This window comes from Pan paniscus, chromosome 7, assembly GCF_029289425.2.
Source record: "Pan paniscus chromosome 7, NHGRI_mPanPan1-v2.0_pri, whole genome shotgun sequence".
In the NCBI taxonomy this organism is placed as follows: Eukaryota; Metazoa; Chordata; class Mammalia; order Primates; family Hominidae; genus Pan; species Pan paniscus.
In genome coordinates, this window is record NC_073256.2 from 89,340,938 (window position 1) to 89,360,199 (window position 19,262).

At 36.6% G+C, this 19,262-nt stretch overlaps 1 protein-coding gene across 18 annotated transcripts in view; it reads right to left on the reverse strand.

The window, feature by feature from the left end:
* STAU2 (staufen double-stranded RNA binding protein 2) overlaps positions 1–19,262 on the reverse strand; it is a 324,824-nt gene that overhangs the window by 173,756 nt on the left and 131,806 nt on the right. For all 18 annotated transcript variants that reach the window (XR_008626426.1, XR_008626424.2, XR_010112957.1 and 15 more), the window contains 2 exons: positions 10,108–10,245; positions 1,532–1,663 (listed from right to left, as the gene is read on the reverse strand). Coding sequence is in view for 12 of the 18 variants with exons in the window: in XM_024929783.4 (XP_024785551.1) it covers positions 1,532–1,663; positions 10,108–10,245 (270 nt within the window). In the remaining 6 variants the exon portion in view is untranslated. The remainder of the gene's footprint in view (positions 1–1,531; positions 1,664–10,107; positions 10,246–19,262) is intronic.

Consider the following 19,262-nt stretch of genomic DNA (forward strand, 5'->3'; position numbering starts at 1 on the left):
TCACCCTCCACAGTGTGGGTAGTCCTCATCTAATCAGCTGAAGGGCCTGAACAGAACAAAACGCTGACCTCCCTGGGCAAGTGGGAATTTTCCAGTAGACTGTTTTTGGACTGAAATTTCAACTCTTTCCTGAGTCTCCATCCTGTCAGCCTGTCCCATCAGATTTTACACTAGCCAAGCCTCCACAATCACATGGGCCAATTCCTTAATATATATACACAGACAGACACACACATACACATACACACACACACACACACACACACGTTGATGGTTCTTTTTCTTTGGAGAACCCTGACTTATACGGTGGTTATGCAAAAAATGTTTTTCAAATTAATGAAATTAATTAATGCTGGTTTTTTGTTGTGTTTGCTTTCACTTAATTTACAAATACATGTCTGTGAGGAGATTTATTTTGACATATTTTTATAGATCACTCACCAGTTTTAAGTCAATATAAATGTGTTAAGTTAAAACAACATATATACAATATAAGGACTATAGAAACTGGAACACATGTTAGGTTTCATGTTACAAATACTTTTAAAAGAAGAAAAAGTGTTGACTAGCCAGGTTATAAAAACAGAATTGAAATCTCTAGCAATAATACACAGGCAAAGATTTTTTAAAATCATTCAAAAGAATTGCCTAGAAAACAAAAAAGTACATCTAAGTGTCTTTATATATTTTTGTTTCTAATTCTAAACTTTTAAAATGTGTTCCTGTAGAAACTAAAAATATCTCTGAAACAGAATTCTTGTGTGAGAAGATGGCCTGATCTAAAGCATATTACTTTTGATAAAAGTAATTAGTAAGCCTGTTTTGTGAATGTTCACATAAATAAAATGTTTGGTAGAAATAATGTCTACATATCCACAGATAACAAAATGATACTTAATACAAAATGGAAATAAGCCAATTTCTGCCAAGTTATCTGCCAAGTTCTGAATTCAGGGTTCTCTGCTTCCCTTGTAACAGATGTAGGTGTTAATGATGTCATTAACTGCTGCAGAAAAAATAGGGGACCATGAACACAGGTCTTGGCAGAAAATAAACACCCTATGAGTTCACCTTTAAATTTAAAGTAAATAGAAAAATTAGTTTATAGAGTGTCTGTCCAATATAGTTCCTGCCCTAAAGGGATAAGTCAGAATTTTTATTTCCAGTGTTTTCAGCTGTATTCCAAAAATAAAGGCTAACAACCTGTGTTCTTAAAAGGCACAAATTAAGACTGTGTCTATATGGCAAAAACAACCAGTCAACAAGTTAAAAATGTTAAATTGGTATTACATAAAATATGTACAACCATACAACAAACTTTTTGTATTTTCTAATCATAAGATTATAAATACTCATTAATATCTCATCTTACTCCATAAGTATATGTTATTTTGTGCTTAGATCATCTATCTTTGTATTGCCTCAGAAAAGTTAAAATTGACATTTACTTTCATACCAGTTAAGACCAAAATTTATTAATCACTTTGATATTATGACAGATAGGATACATACATGTAAACTTAACTCTTACCTTCTCAAGTTGATCCTGAAGATTAGTGGATGCTTTATAACCAAGTTGTAACAGCATTGCTTCTGCAGCATTTTTTTTGGCTATCTTTTTATTAGGTCCTGTTCCTGTAGCAACTTCATTGCCTACCTTCACCTGGTAAGATTAAAGAAATAAATTAAAGAAATAAATTTATGATAAATTTAAACAGGAAGTCCTTACATCATAAAGCAATTCTACTCTCTAGCATTTGAAAACATAAAGTTCAGTCCAAAATAAAAATGGCAACTAAGATAACATTTATGTAATGTTGTATATGTACATGAAAAAAATATGAAAAAATGGTCCTTAAAGTATCAATGGAGGATTATCTCAGGATGGTAGAATTTTATAGAATTTTTACTTCCATATACATTTATATGCTATTTGATTTTTTAAACACTAAATTTATATTATTTATATAAGCAGAAAAATAAAATTTATATTTTAACAGCATTCATGTTGGTTATGACTACATTTTAGCATTCTTATATTTCAATTAATAAACTGAAAAGGCTAAAATTCATATTGGTGCCATTTAAAATAATGTTCAAATTGCAACATTATGTAAACATTCAAGTTTACAAAGATTTATATTAAATAGTTCCTGAAGAGAATTAATATACAAGTGTTGCTACAACATTATGATTAAAAACAAAGGCTTCTGGCCAGGCGCAGTGGCTCACAGCTGTAATCCCACTTTGGGAGGCCAAGGCAGGAGGATCACAAGGTCAGGAGTTTGAGACCAGCCTGGCCAATATGGTGAAACCCCGTCTCTATTAAAAATATAAAAATTAGCCAGGTGTGATGGAACACACCTGTAGTCCTAGCTACTCAGGAGGCTGAGGCAAGAGAATCACTTGAACCCAGTAAGTGGAGGTTGCAGTGAGCCACGATTGCGCCACTGCACTCCAGCCTGGGGCCACAGAGCAATACTCCGTCTTTAAAAAAAAAAAAAAAAAAAAAAAGGCTTCCAAGTCAGATTGGGATATGAAACTCAACTCTATTATTTCCTAGCTGTATGAACTGGTACAAATTATTTAATATCTCTAAGCCTCAGGTTTTTCATCAGTAAAGCCAGGGTAATACCAACTACTGCACAATGTTGCTTTGAAAATTAAACAAGATAATGTATGTAAACCACAGCATTTAATCCATCACAATTGCTCCAAAAAAAAGATTTTTATCATTAGAACTATTCTACAGTTATCTTCTGTGAGCAATTTATACATGTACTTAAATACACATCAACCATACAACTATAAAAAGTAAAGTAGATAGCAAAAAAGGATAGAATTACAAGGAGAAATAGAAAATACACAACTATAGTTGAATTTCTTTTTACACAATGGTCTCAGTAAGTGATTGAAGAAGTAGTTAAATAGTTAATCACAACTTTGGAAATTAAACAGTGTAATTCTGGTCAGGTGTGGTGGCTTATACCTGTAATTCCAACACTAGGAGGATTGTTTGAGGCCAGGAGTTTGAGACCCGCCTGGGCAATATAGTGAGACCCCATTTTTACAAAAAAAAATTTTAATTAGCTAGGCATGATGGTGCATGGCTGTAGTCCCAGCTACTTGGGAGGCTGAGGTGGGAAGACTGCTTGAATCCAGGAGTTCAGGGCTGCAGTGAACTGTGATCACATCACCACACTGCACCCTGGGCAACAGAGTAAGACCACATCTCTAAAAAAATTAAAATTAAAAATTTTATAAACAATGTAATTCCAAATTACCTAAGGGCAAAAGAAGAAATTCCAGTGAAAACTAGAAAATATTTTAAATAATCCATGGAAATATATCAAAACTTGAAGGACACAGCAAAAGGAGGGTCTAGAAGAAAATGCATAGCCGTTAACAGCTTACAGGAGGGCAAAAAAGTAATGAGCTAAACATCCACCTCAAGAAGTCCCGAACATATCAGCAAAACAAACCCAGAGAAAATAGAAGAATAAAAAGCAAAAAGGAAATACAAAACAAAGTACAATAAAGTAAGAAAAGCCAAAAGTTGGTTCTCTAATAAGACTAATAAAACAATAAACCAAAAGTAAGACTGATCAAGAAAAAAAATACGAGTTCTTCTCTGAGATGGGTATTTTTAAAAAAGAAAAGAAGAAGAGAAGACACAAATAAGAAATGAAATAATTAAAAAGGGAGATTACCATCACTTCTGTAGCATTACAAAATAATAAGGATTACTGAGGCCGGGTGGAGTAGCTCACTACCTGTAATCTCAGCACTTTGGGAGGCCAAGGCAGGTGGATCACTTGAGGTCAGGAGTTGGAGGCCAGGTTGGCCAACATGGTGAAACCCTGTCTTACTAAAAATACAAAAATTAAAAAAAAAAAAAAATTAGCCAGGCATGATGGCAAGTGCCTGTAATCCCAGCTACTTGAAAGGCTGATGCAAGAGAATTGCCTGGACCCAGGAGAAAGAGGCTGCAGTGAGCCGAGATCATGCTACTGCACTCCAGCCTGGGCGACAGAGTGAGTCTCTGTCTCAAAAAAAAAAAAAAAAAAAAAAGGAATACTGAGAGCAATTTCATGCTAAAATTTAAAAACATATTTAGATACAATGGAAAAATTCCTAGACAATACAGATTACCAAATTGCCACAGAATAAGCCTAAAGAATATGACTAAAACTACTAATGAAATTAAACCATAATTAAAAACTTCACAAAAAGGACTCTTCAGATCTTCTCCATAAAGTTCTACTCAATATTTAAGGAAGAATTATGCTATTCTTTTCATCCAAATTCATCCATAAAACACGAAATGAGAAATCAGTCCCCAATTATTTTATGAGCTCTCATTTTGATTCCAAATCCCAACAAGAATAGTATAAGAAAGAAAATTTACAGAACAGTTTCACTCATGAACATAGATGCAAAAGTTTTAAACAGTATAATGAATAAAGCAATATAGAAAAAGAAAAAGATTCATGACAAAGTTAGGTTTATTGCAGGAATGCAAGTTTGGATTAACATTTGAAATTCAAACTAGAAATCGACATTTATTCATAATGAAAATTATTAGCAAACTAGGAAAAGAAGAAAACTTTTTTTTTTTTTTTTTTGGGATGGAGTCTCACTCTGTCACCCAGGCTGGAGTGCAGTGGCACGATCTCGGCTCACTGCAAGCTCCACCTTCCGGGTTCACGCCATTCTCCTGCCTCAGCCTCCTGAGTAGCTGGAACTATAGGTGCCCGCCACCACGCCCGGCTAATTTTTTGTATTTACAGTACAGATGGGGTTTCACCGTGTTAGCCAGGATGGTTTCGATCTCCTGACCTCGTGATCCACCCACCTCGGCCTCCCAAAGTGCTGGGATTACAGGTGTGAGCCACCGCGCCCAGTAGAAGAAAACTTTTTAAATATGATAAAGGGCATTTTACAAAACACCTACAGCAAACCTCAGGAAACACTGTACTTAATGTTGAATGAAACTAATTAGAAACAAGACAAGGATGTTCCCTATTATTACTACTGTTTAACAGTTTACACAAATCCTAGACAGAGAAATAAGGCAAGGAAAAGTAAAAAAAGAAGCAGAAGGGAAAAGAACTCATTATTTATAGATGTGATTTCATATATAAGGAATCTAAGAAACTCCACAGATGAATTATAGGAATTGATTAGATTGTAATAAGCTCAGTATGAAAAAGAGGACTGCATTTCTACATTCCATCCACATTCAAGTAGAAGATGAAAAATATTAAAAAGATAACATTTACATTAAATGAAAATCAAATACCTACGATGTGCAAATCTTCTACATAGAAAACAAAGTCTTATTGAGAAACTTTAAGAAAAACCTAATAAACAGAGCAAAATGCCATGTTCATGGATTGAAGACAATACTAATGTAATAGTATCAGTTCTCTTCAAATTGACCTAAACTCAATTAATTGAACTCAATGAAAACTCAATCAAAATTCCATATATCTTTTTACAATACTTGAACAAGATGATTCCAAAATTTACATGGAAATGTGAAGTGCTAAGAACAGCCAAAATCCTTTTGAGGAAGAGCAAGGTGGGGGACACTTATTTGTCTGGATATCTAGACTTATTATGAGGTTAATATAAAGAAAAAATTTAAATTTGACTACACTAAAAATTACTCTTGTTCTTCTAAAAGCACTATTTAGAAAGGAAAGTCACAACACAAGAGGAGGTATTTAAAATGCCATATAACTGCAAAGGGCTTGCATCCAGAATATAAAGGAGGTTCCCATATATCAGTTTTTTTAAAAAACGAGCAGAAAAATGAGCAAGAAAAGTGAATGGGCAATCCATATCTGAAAAGTTGAATTGTTTTACCAGTTATCATTTTACTTAAAAAAAAGTTAGAAAGTTTCAACAATAGTTTCATGCCACTTTAATACATTTCACAATGACAACAAAATTCAGTTTTCAGCTATACAGCATGATACTCTAACCATACTTTTCTTTTTTGTCTATTGTGTAAAATCATAATATTGGCTGTTTCATCTGTCCCAGAACATACAGATTCCCATTTGGTATCCACACTTGAGTACTGTTCATCATTTATTCTTACATCCGTATTTACAGTTTTTATTTGTGTTATTATTTCCAACAGTACTTTTTTTTTTTTTTTTTTTTTTTGAGACGGAGTCTCGCTCTGTCGCCCAGGTTCTGGAGTGCAGTGGCACAAACTCGGCTCACTGCAAGCTCCACTTCCCGGGTTCATGCCATTCTCCTGCCTCAGCCTCCCGAGTAGCTAGGACTACAGGTGCCCACCACCACGTCCGGCTAATTTTTTTGTATTTTTAGTAGAGACGGGGTTTCACTGTGTTAGCCAGAATAGTCTCGATCTCCTGACCTCGTGATCCACCTGCCTCGGCCTCCCAAAGTGCTGGGATTACAGGCGTGAGCCACCGTGCCTGGCCTCCAACAGTACTTTTAAGCTTCAGTGAACCACCCAATTTTAAGGAACTGGGAGAATATACAACAAAATGGTAAGAAAATACAAACTTAAACATAAACAATGTACAAATGATATAAAAAAGGTGCTGTACTCTCTTAACAGAGTTTCAGTAAAGGCAAACTAAATGACAGTTCATACAGCACATGAAACGCTGAAAACATATTCATTACAGAATTTCTGTAACAACTATCACAAATTGTATAGTTTAAACCTGTGAAATATTTTTTTAAATATTTCATTGCCCTTTTTTCTGAAACTGGAAACCACTATGTCATGACAAATCAGAAGTAGTCTTTGGACCTCACTCTGAGAAGGACAAATCTAGTACAGTCAGACCAGGTACTCAGAGCCAGATGAATACACACCACCTGCCGTAACAGTGTCTGCCTCAACATGGCAGGCCCTATGGATAATCTACTCAAATCCCTGGCTAGAGTTACCTCTGCTCCCTGTTATTTTTTCCAATGCTTGGTTTGTTCCCCCAGCTTCATCAGTCCCTATGTTGCTGCTGGAATCCTTGCTGGTGAAAAGATCAGGCCAGTTATGTCAGAAGCTTCCTCTACTGCTCTGAGGCCTGGTCTTGGACTTGTCAACTGTAATGCTGTTCCCATTCCTGTATTCACCTTGTCTCTCCGTCTGCTAGATTTCCATCTGGCCTATTCTGATACCTTCAAGACTTACTTCTTCTAAAACAAGTGCTTCCCAGATTCATTTACCCATTCACCCAGCCCTTGTCTCATGCACATTTTAATAATCGCATGGTTGAATAGTTTGTAAGCAGTTATCCTAATTTGTTAATATAAAAAGACCACATTGCCAAAGGACTTTCATTCCCTGCTAATAAACACAATGGTCACTCAAAACATCACTTTATTATAAAAGTTAAGTAAGTTTATGAATTTCACAAGTCATCTTCCTTGAGAAGTCACAAATTTTATAACTATTGTAAATATGGTCTCTACATTTAAATGTTAATTTCTATCTGTAAAGAAGCTCAATTATTTTACCATGCAGTAAATTTAAGACTGCCAAATGTTTGTCTTTAAATTTAACAGCTCATTCACATGAATCAAATCCTCAAAAACCTAAGAAACTAAAAAGTTCTGAAATAGGATTTACCAAAAACTTAATTTTTATTTATTTTTTAACAACCTAGTGATCTCAATCACAGGCTGAAAAGTTAGTAATACAGTGTGCTGATATGCAATTTGGTTTAGTTATCATTATTTTCTGTTTGAAAGATTAAAATACTCCTCACCAAAAAAAATGAGAAGCTTTAAGAAATCTGCTCTGGAATAAAATACCCAAATAATGTCATCGGAGATTTTCTTTTGTTTATCTAGTAATCAACATAAGTAACTGCATCCATTTTTTAATATATAGACTTTTTCTTTGGTAATAGATAAAAATGAGCATCTCATCTCTAGATATTTTGCTGCCACATTCAATTATAACAAATGATAACATTGCCTAAGTAGTTTATACAAAGGCCGTTACTTTGATAAAATTGCTGCAATACTGTAATGAATCCACTGGGGCTTCCAGAAGGGGAAAAAACAATATGAATTCAGTGCGAAAACATTTAAAAGCACAGCCAAATGTCCCCATTTGACTAGAATGTTTATGAATACCCATAAAATGGAAGCTGGCCTAAGATATGCTAAATTCCTCTTTCAAAAGGGGTACTCAATATACTCTGTAGAAAAGGATTTGTTTAATAAAGCCAAAGCCAGTTTATATTCCCAATACATGTCTAAAATTCAGGCGATTTTTTTCTTCAAGCTTTAGCATTCAAAGTATATGTTCCAGAATTCTTCAAAGTTAAGAATGTTAAGGAAAAAAATAGTGAACATATTTTACCAGTGAAAATAATAAAACAATCATGTGCTGGATCCTAATAACATCTTGATAATAATGTGATTACTAACCAGAGAATTCCCCTCTTTTTGGATATCTGGGTTCCCAGGAGTGACTTATCTATGACTACATTATAAGTTAACATCTCCAAAAAAAACCATACAGGCAGAAAGGCAGGCAGCAAATATCTATCAAATGTTTATTAAGATCCTACTATTTATAAACCACTGTATTGGGTACTGAAAGATAAAGAAACATGGAGATTATAAATTGGGAGGGAAGGCACAACTTAGCTATACACTTAATCAATTTGAGACACTGTATTTGAGTGCCAAAATGTCTACCACATGGTCAGCACTTAATATTTGTTGATTTTATCTAAGTTACATAAAATGTGAGATCCTTGGATTTGACTAAAAAGTTTCTGTGACTAACCAATTATTTAAAAAACAGTTTGAGACTAAGCACAGTGGCTCACGCCTGTAATCCTAACACTTTGAGAGGCTGAAGCAGGAGGATCACTTGAAGCCAGGAGTTTAAGACTAGCCTGGGCAACATAGTAAGATCCTGTCTCTATAAACAACAACAATAAAACAACATTTAATTAGCTGGCCATGGTAGTGTATGCTTGTAATCCTAGGCTACTCAGGAGGCTGAAAAGGGAGGATCTCTTGAGCCCAGGAAATCAAGGCTGCAGTGAGCCAAGATCATGCCACCGTACTCCAGCCTGGCTGACAGAACAAGACCCTGTTGCCCCACCAAAAAAAAAAAAAAAATTAAAAAACAGCTTGGGGAAAATAATAATTTAAATATAGACTGGGTATTAGATGATTCTAATGAATCATGTCTAATGTAAGAAAAGCTTTCATATTTCTTAGAAACATACACTGAATATGTAAGGCTGAAATGACATGTAGTTAGAAATTATCTTTGAAATACTTCAGTAAAAGAAGAAAGAAAGGAAGAAAGAGAGGGAGAAGAGAAAAATTAATAGCTGAATCAAGTGTGGCAAAAATCTTAATAACTGTTGTGTTTGAGTGATGGGCATATTAATGGTCCATTATTATTCTCTCCCCACCTTTGGATATGTTTGAAATTGTAATAAAAAAGTAAAAGAAAAATTTCTTAAGACTGGAGTTTGAGCTGGCAAATGAAGATGAATAGGTAGGGGTTGAAAAGGAGAGCATTTTAGGCATTCTACTTCATTCCTAGCCCATCCGCCAATACACTAGCAGCCATTCCTTGATTTTCTTGGCTCCACAATGCAGCGGTCAGATCTCAGCAATCCTGAGTGCCTCAGCCCCCACCATGGTTAGCTAGCCTGCTTACTCTCTTTTTCTAACTTTCCTGACAGCCCACAAGCTCAGGATTTTGGCCCTGATCCATCTACTACATCCATCCTTCTAAATTTTGTTTCTAATTCCATGTGTCTCCAATTCCCAGTAGTTAATAGACTCCGGCTACAAAATGTAACACAAAAAGTTAAAAGATAGGCATTAAATGATAAACTCCATGGTAAATAACCTGTGTGAACTCAGAGTCCCTTGGAAAACTCATGTTGTCTATTGTAACATGTCCTTGACACTTGAATGTTTCCACCAAGTTGGTAGGTGAGCCTGGACAGAATGAATGCTTTAACTGGAAACAGTTTTACTTTCTGCTCTTAAGTCCTAGTTTGCCTTTTGCCCAAATGCCTATTCCATCCTGGGGATTTCTAAATCTTTTCAATAGTTTTAAAAGGTTAGAAATACCTGCATCACAAATTCTCGACGTCGAGGCATTCCTCTTTCTGAAAGCAAAACATAATCCGGCTCCTTTTCCTTTTTGGCCTGTTGAATTTGCGCCAGGCGGCTAATAGGGTTCATCCCTTGGCCATATTCTGGTCCGGCCTAAAAATTAATTTAAGAAAAAGTTTTAAAATATGCTTGTGAAACCTGTTATTGAATCCTTAAAGAAACAGTGCTTCTTCCCTCCACCCCCACACCCCAAAACTGTGACTAGAAAAGATAAATGAGTCATTTATGAATATTTATAAAGGAAAATCATAAAATAGACCTGTAACCAAGGCTTCTATGGGACTTGGGGCTTAGATGTATTAATGGCAAGGTGTCAACTATGCTTTTTAAATTGGGCAAACTCTTCAGTATACCAGAGGTGCTTCACAACTTCTGTTCATCAAGAAACATCAAAAAGAACAGAAGAAGACCAACCATGAACTGGGAGGAGATCTCTGCAACACATATCATTTTATTTTATTTTATTTATTTTTTTGAGACAGAGTTTCACTCTGTCGCCCAGGCTGGAGTGCGGTAGTGCAATTTCAGCTCACCACAAACTCCACCTGCCGGGTTCAAGCGATTCTCGTGCCTCAGCCTCCCAAATAGCTGGAACTACAGGCGCGCCCACACCATGCCCAGCTAATTTTTATATTTTTAGTAGAGATGGGGTTTCATCATGTTGGCCAAGCTGATCTTGAACTCCTGACCTCAGGTGATCCCACTGGCCTTGGCCTCCCAAAGTGCTGGGATTACAGGTGTGAGCCGCAGCACCCGGCCACAACACACATAATTTTAAAAAGACATATCCAGTATCCAAAATATATTTTTTAAGACCCCTTAAAAGTACTAAGAAAAAGAGAATATAAAAGGGAAATGGGCAAAAGAGATAAATACTTCACATAAGGAAAAACTCAATATATGAAATGATAACTAACCTCTAGGACACAGAAAATACATATTAAAAACCTCAGTGAGTTACTATTTCACATCCACCAAATTAGCAAAAATTAAGAAGTCTAACAGCCCCAAGTGGTGAGAACGGGGAGTAACAGAAACTCTTATAAACACTGGGAGTACTATAAATCGGAAAACAACCTGGCAATGTCTAGTAAAGCCTGAGATGGTACATCCTACCCCAACTAGCCTATTCCTAGGCACATATATACCCTAGAAAACCGTAACCCATGCACAGTAGCTCATATGTACAGGAATATCCACAGATGCATTATTTGAAATAGGAAAAAAAAAATTAGAATATTCACCAATAAAAGAACAGATAAATTACAGCATGTTCATATAATGGAATGGTACATAGCAGTGAAAATGAATTAATTATTGCTACATGCATCAAGATGAATGATTTTCAGAAAGAATAGTAAGTAAAAAAGGCAAGCTACAGAATAATATATATATAGTATATTTTATGTAAAGCCTGCTAAAACTACAAAATACTGCTGAAATTAAGATCTAAATAGTCAATACATCATGTTCATCGATCAGAAGACTCAACAATAAGATGTCAATTCTCCTCAAAATCCCAGTAGGCTTTTTTCCTTTTTTTTTTTTTTTTTTTTTTTTGAGACAGAGTCTCACTCTGTTGCCCAGGCTGGAGTGCAGTGGCATGATCTCAGCTAACAGCAACCTCTGTCTCCTGGGTTCAAGCGATTCTCTTGCCTCAGCTTCCTGAGTAGCTGGGACTCCAGGCGCACGCCACCATGCCTGGTTAATCTCTGTATTTTTCATAGAGACAGGGTTTCACCATGTTGGCCAGGCTGGTCTCAAACTCGTAACCTCAAGTGATCCTTCCACCTCGGCCTCCCAAAGTGCTCAGATTACGGGCATGAGCCACCGCACCTGGCCCCCAGTTGGCTTTTTAAAATTTAATGTGTAAGCTGATACTAAAATTCATATGGAAATGCAAAGGACAAAGAACCAAACTTTTGGGGGAAAAAAAAAAAGACTCAGACTACCTAATTTCAAGATTATAAAACTATGGCATTCAAGACGGTGTGTGTAGTATTGGTATAAAGATAGACAAAGGGACCAATGAAACAGAATAAGTGCCCAGACACAGATATATATACACACATACACATACACATACACACACACACACACACACACACACACACGGTCACATGATTTTCAACAAAGGCACAAAAGGAATTCAGTGGGGTAGTCTTTTCAGCCAATAGTGTTGGGACAATTGGCTATTCATATGTAAAAAGAAAAAGAAAAAGAAAAAAAAATCTTCAAGCCAAACCTCATAACATTTATAAAAATAGTTAACTCAAAATGCCTCACAGACGTAAATGTAATTTCTAAAACTATAAGATTTCCAGAAGAAAAATTTTTGTAACTTGGTTAGGTAACAATTTCTTAGATATAACACCAAAATCACGTTCCATGTAAAAAAACTAATAATAATAAAATGAAACAATATAAATAATAAAATAAATATAATAAATCTTCAAAATTAATAACTTCTGCTCTTTGAAAAAGACAAGTCACAGACTTGAAGAAAATATTTGCAAAGTACATATGTAATAAAGCACCTGTATCCAGAGTGTATAAAGACCTCTAAAAATTTAATAATAAATTTATTATTATTTGAATTAAGCAATTAAAATTTGTTAAGCTGGCAAAAAATTTAAATAAACACTTCATCAGGCCTCATGTGACAGTAAACACATAAAAAATTCTCGATATCATCTGCCACAGAGGAAATGTAAATTAAAACCAAAATGAGATATCAATACATGAACATCTGAAATTTTAAAAACTATGCTAGGTGTTAGCAAGGATGCGAAACAACTGGAGTTATCACACACTGCTGATGAGAATGTAAAAGTGCACAGCTGCTACAACTTTGAAAAACTAAAGTTGACTATATACCTACTAAATGACCAAGCCATTCCACTTTGAAGGATTTACCCAAGAGAAATGAAAGCATATGCTCTTAAGATATACACACAAATATTCATAGCTGCTTTATGAGCAACAATCAAAAATTAGAAACAGCCCAAATATCCACTGACAGGTGAATGGATAAACAAGTGGTGGTATATCAATTCAATGAAATATTACCTGCAAAAAAACAGAACTACCAATTCATGCATGCAACGATAAGGATGAATCTCAAAATAATTATGCTGGGTTAAAGAAGCCAGCCAAAAAAAGAGTGGTTTCTCGGCAAATTAAGGTAGAAGATTACAAAGGGGCATGAGGAAAATTCTGGGAGGAATGGATGGGCTCATTATCTTGATTGTGGTCATAGTTTTACATATGTGAACAAATACGAAAACATATCAAACAGTGCACTTTAAACATGTACAAGTCACTCTATGTCAATTATACCTCAATAAAGTTGTCTAAAGGAACTAAACAAATAACTTTTTTTAGAAAAACAAACATAGTAAAACTATAAGGTAGGAAATGGTCATACAAAACTAGTGATAGAGGTTGCCTAGGGAAGGTTGCATGAGGACGTGATGGAAGAAGAGCATACAGAGAGCTTCAAAGCTTATTGAGAAATGTTTTATACTCAAGTTGGGCAGTAGGTCTTTCTCACACTTACTTAGTATGCTTTTTTATTTATACACAAGTTTATATATAGCTTTTTGTATGTATTATAACATAAAAGCAAAAATTCAGGCCGGGCATGATGGCTCATGCCTGTAATCTCAGCACTTTGGGAGGCCGAGGTGGGCGGATCACCTGAGGTCGGGAGTTCGAGACCAGCCTAACCAACACAGAGAAACCCCATCTCTACTAAAAAAAAAACATACAAAAAATTAGCCGGGCATGGTGGCACATGTCTGTAATCCCAGCTACTAGGGAGGCTGAGGCAGGAGAATCACTTTAACCCGGGAGGCGGAGGTTGCGGTGAGCCAAGATCGCACCATTGCACTCCAGCCTGGGCAACAAGAGCAAAACTCTGTCTCAAAAAAAAAAAAAAAAGCAAAAATTCTTGGAAACCAAATTATCTTTCTGCATATGAACTTTCTTCATGTATTTTTCCTAGAAATAAAAGTCTGCGTATATCATATGGTCAAAACTTTATTTCCACCTATGAAAATTTATTCTTGTCTCTACTATCTGTAGAGACATGGATAATCACTCTGTTACAGATTACACGTTACACTAAACTTATGTAAGAGCCACTATGCAGTCTTAGCTCTTCCGGATGATTGCTGCCATTTCATCTTGACAATCTGTAGTTTGGTGCTCCAGGTACAGCCTCCAGGCAGATCCCTCATGGTCTTTCAAACTATGTTTAGGATTTTGGACTTTATCCAAAGAGTAAGAAAATTACTAAAAGGTTTTAAGCAGAGGCATGATATGATTAGACAGGTGTCTCTAAAAGATCATACTTTTTAAACGATCATTTGGTGTCAAGAGTACTTGTAGCCAGTTAAAACCTTAACTGTAGTAGTTCAGATTAATAGATGTCTGTGAGTTGGACAAAAGAGTGGCAGAAGGGATGGAAAAAAAGGAACCAACTTTAAAAACATTAGGTGACAAGGCCAAGCACAGTGGCTCACTCCTGTGAGAGGCCAAGGCAGGGCGGATCACAAGGTCAGGAGTTCAAGACCAGCCTGACCAACATGGTGAAACCCCGTCTCTACTAAAAATACAAAAATTAGCCAGGTGTGGTGGCGCACGCCTGTAATCCCAGCTACTCAGGAGGCGAGGAAGGCAGGAGAATCGCTTGAACCCAGGAGGCGGAGGTTGCAGTGAGCCAAGATCATGCCACTGCACTCCAGCTTGGATGACAGAGCAAGACTCCGTCCCATAAAAAAAAAAGAAAAAGAAAAAGAAAAAAAGAAATATTAGCTGACAGAGTAATAGGCCTTAATAACTGATAGGACGTAAGGGGTAAGAGAGAAGTTAAACGTCGGGCGCAGTGGCTCACGCCTGTAATCCCAGCACTTTGGGAGGCTGAGGTGGGTGGATCACAAGGTCAGGAGTTCAAGACCAGCCTGGCCGACATGGTGAAACCCCATCTCTACTAAAAATACAAAAATTAATCGGGCATGGTGGTGGGCACCTGTAATCCCAGCTGAGGCATGAGAATCGCTTGAACCCAGGAGGCAGAGGTTGCAGTGAGCCGAGATAGTGCCATTGCACTCCAGCCTGGGCAACAAGAGCAAAACTCCATCTTCAAAAAAAAAGAGAAGTTAAAAATGACCCCCAGCAGTTTCAGCAGCTGGATGTTAGTGCCAGTCACTGAGATAAAGAATGCTGCAGGAGAAAGAGGTTTAGAAGGGAAAATGATGAATTTGGGCCCAAAACTTGAGGCACCTGTGAAATAGTAAGTGGTGATGTCTAATAGGTAGTGCAGAGCATACGGTATTCAGGAATCATCTATTTAAAGATGAAATTGAACCCCCAGAAGTAGAAGAACAGCTTAGGGAAAGAGGAGGAAAAAGACTGAGAACTTCACTGTTGCAATGGTTAGATGAAGGGAAAGGAAAGAGCAAAGGAAACTTTTAGCTTTTGATAAAATACTGGTTTCAACTTCTACTTATATCCTGAAAAAAAAAAATTAAATAAAGGGCTGGGTGCGGTGGCTGATGCCTGTAATTCCAGCACTTTGGGAAGCCGAGGCAGGTGGAACATGAGGTCAGGAGATCAAGACCAGCCTGGCCAACATGGTTAAACACAGTCTCTACTAAAAATACAAAAAAATTAGCTGAGCGTGGTGGTGTGCACCTGTAATCCCAGCTACTCGGGAGGCTGAGGCAGGAGAATCGATTGAACCCAGGAGGTGGAGGTTGCAGTGAGCCGAGATTGTGCCATTGCACTCCAGCCTGGCAACAGAGCGAGATCCTGTCTCAATTAAAAAAAAATTAAATTAATTATAAGGGGAATGAAGAGGGACTGATGAGAAAAGACAAATCCACATAATAATTTATAAGTCTAAGATTGAAATCCCAATGAAAAGGTAAAGAGAAGCTCTGAGTCTAGCACTACAAGTAGTATGCCCAGTTCATGAAGATGTTAAATAAGTAGGAATGTGTTTCCAGTGTCTTTATTTCTGTTTAATTTGACTCAAAGAATGTCTCTGAGTTCCAAGGAAATTATTGTTGATATAGATTGCAATGAAAAGAATCAGATACATAAATCCAATTTAGATAATGATGGAGTTCAGTGTACATTAAGAATTGCTTGGGGCTGGGCACAGTGGCTCATGCCTTTAATCGCAGCACTTTGGGAGGCCAAGGTAGGCAGATCACTTGAGCCCAGGAGTTTGAGACCTGCCTGCACAACGTTGCAAAACCCTGTCTCTACAAAAAATACAAAAATTAGCTGCGCATGGTGGTGTTGTGCCTGTAGTCCCAGCTACTTGGGAGGCTGAGGTGGGAGGATCACCCGAGAGCAGAAAAATCAAAGCTGCAGTGAGCTGAGATCCTACCATTGCACTCCAGCCTGGGCAACAGGTGAGACCCTGTTTAAAAAAAAAAACAAAAAAACAAAAAACTCTGGGTGGCAAAGGCAGGCGGATCACTTTAGGTCAGGAGTTCAAGACCAGCCTGGCCAACGCAGTAAAACCCCATCTCTACCAAAAAATACCAAAATTAGCTAGGTATGGTGGCACATGCCTAGTCCCAGCTACTCTGGAGGTTGACATGGGAGAATCGTTTGAATCCAGGAGGCAGAAGTTGCAGCCAGCCAAGATCATGGTGCCACTGCACTCCAGCTTGGGAGACAGAGTTAGACCCCGTCTCAAAAAAAAAAAAAAAAAAAGGCAGCCAGGGAGGGGATGACTTGGTTTCTTGCTCTGACTGAAATGAACTACCAGCACCCTTGACAATTAAGTTATTCCTTGGACAGCAAATCTTAAATCATCATTCTATATACCAATAAGGACAGTCTTGTAATAATTGTGTCCAGAACATTTGATCTCTAAGATTAGAAAGCCTTCTTTGTAGTCTCGTCTTATAGAGGAGAATTACATTTAAAAACAGAATGTAAACACAAAGACATTATCAGGGCAGTTTTACATGTTAACAGGATAACCCTATACAGTGACTCTGAAAATCCAAAAGTTCACAATTAACCAGTATCAAATGGGCACTGGAGTCAGACGTGACAACTGGATCTGAAAGCTGATTCTGCTACAGGATCTTGGATAGGTTTCTTAAATATAAAGGGCCTCATCTGTAAGATGGAAACGAATGCTGCATCACAGAGTGATTAAGTGATCAAATGAGACAATGTGATTATTTTATTACTTTAAATAAAACCAAGGCAAATAATCATAGATATTTTATCTGCTTCCACTGAGTGTAACAAACTATAGACCCTCAATGTATAAGCCATACAAGGAAGTGAGGAATATGCTAAAAATCAGGATGCTATTCCAAGCTGATCCATTTACTGACATAAGGTATGAACATACTTAAAATTATCTAGATTCCAACTCATTATACACATGTTGTTCTCTCAAAATAATCTTACATTTCAGAGGGTATCTACAAGCTTTATTTTAACATAAGACAGACTTGGCAAAAGTAACTCCAAGTGTGATGTATATGAGGGAAAATGCAGGAGGCTAACCTAGTCTGGGAGTAGGAGAGGACCAGAGGAGTTCCTAAAAAAGTCAAGTTTATGCTGAGATCTGAATGATGCATAGGAGGGAAGTTCTGGGATAATATTGCTTATATACTGGAAGCAGTAGCAAATAACTGAGAATTCAAAATGTTTCTCCTGTCTCCCACCTCTGGGGAATAACATTTAAATAATAATCTTGCTTTTAATAGCTATAGTTAAAACAAGAGTTAGATTTATATCCTACTATAGAAATGTAGAGATCTTTTCCAGCCTAACAGTTTATTATTATGATTATTATTATTATTATCATTTTGAGATGGAATCTCATTCTGTCACCAAGGCTGGAGTGCAGTGGCAGTGATCTTGGCTCACCTCAACCTCTGCCTCCTAGGTTCAAGCGATTCTCATGCCTCAGCCTCCTGAGCTGTAGCTGGGATTAGAGACGCATGCCACTACACCCGACTAATTTTTGTATTTTTAGTAGAGACCAAGTTTTGCCATGTTGGCCATGCTGGTCTCGAACTCCTGGCCTCAAATGATCCACCCGCCTCAGCCTCCCAAAAGTGCTGGGATTACAGGCATGAGCCACCATGCCCAGCCTGGTTTATTATTCTTAATTTATCAAGATAAAACTTAGTTTAATAGAGCAGACGGAAGTTATGTGACCAGTTTTGTGCCATCATTCCAACATAAAACACTGTTCCTCCATCATAGAAAAGCCATAGATTTTATATATTAATAGATTTAAGAAAACAGTTCATGGATATATTCACATAAACATAAAATGTGAATAGGTAGTATTAGATACAAAATACCAATAGTTAATATGTGTTATTTATTATAGTATTTGCATTATCATTAATAACAATGAATACTTAATAATTACTAATGCATTTTGTGCATTGTTTCAGTTAATACTTATAACAATCCCATACAGCAAGGTCAGTTACTATTCCCACTTTATAAATGAAGAAATATTTTTAAAGTTAGGTAACTTGCTCAGGCCACAGGGATTCATACTCAGAATTGACTCCAAAGTTCATTCTCTTAATAGCTATATTCTACTCCTGACTGTGTAGGAGGAGCATATGAATGAAAGTTCCAGTCCTCTTTGGAACCACTATGACTCATGATAAGTGGATCTATTTGTATTTACTTTTAGTCTACCTTACATATAACATATAATTCCAGTTCAGGGAATGCATTACCTACTACATCTTCTAAGTGAAGTCATGTCAGTATTCATTAAAAACAAATATTTAAGTAGTTATTTTTGTATATATGTATATATGTATTTTAAATAAAGGTACAAAGGTATAAAACCTGTAAAAATATCTAAATTGTGCCATTGTGCAATCAAAAGAAATCCATTGAGGTTAAATATATTTCTTATCTGTAATCCTTCATTTGTATAGCCTGATCAGAAGAAGGCTGCTAAATCAGTGAGGCTGAGCCAGCAACTAAAATGCTGGCAATTTAAGGCTTTCTCTGGAAACACAGAACTCTAGCTGCAGACATGTCATATGTGTCAAGCATTCACAGGCACTGTCCTGTACTAAATCCTGATTCAT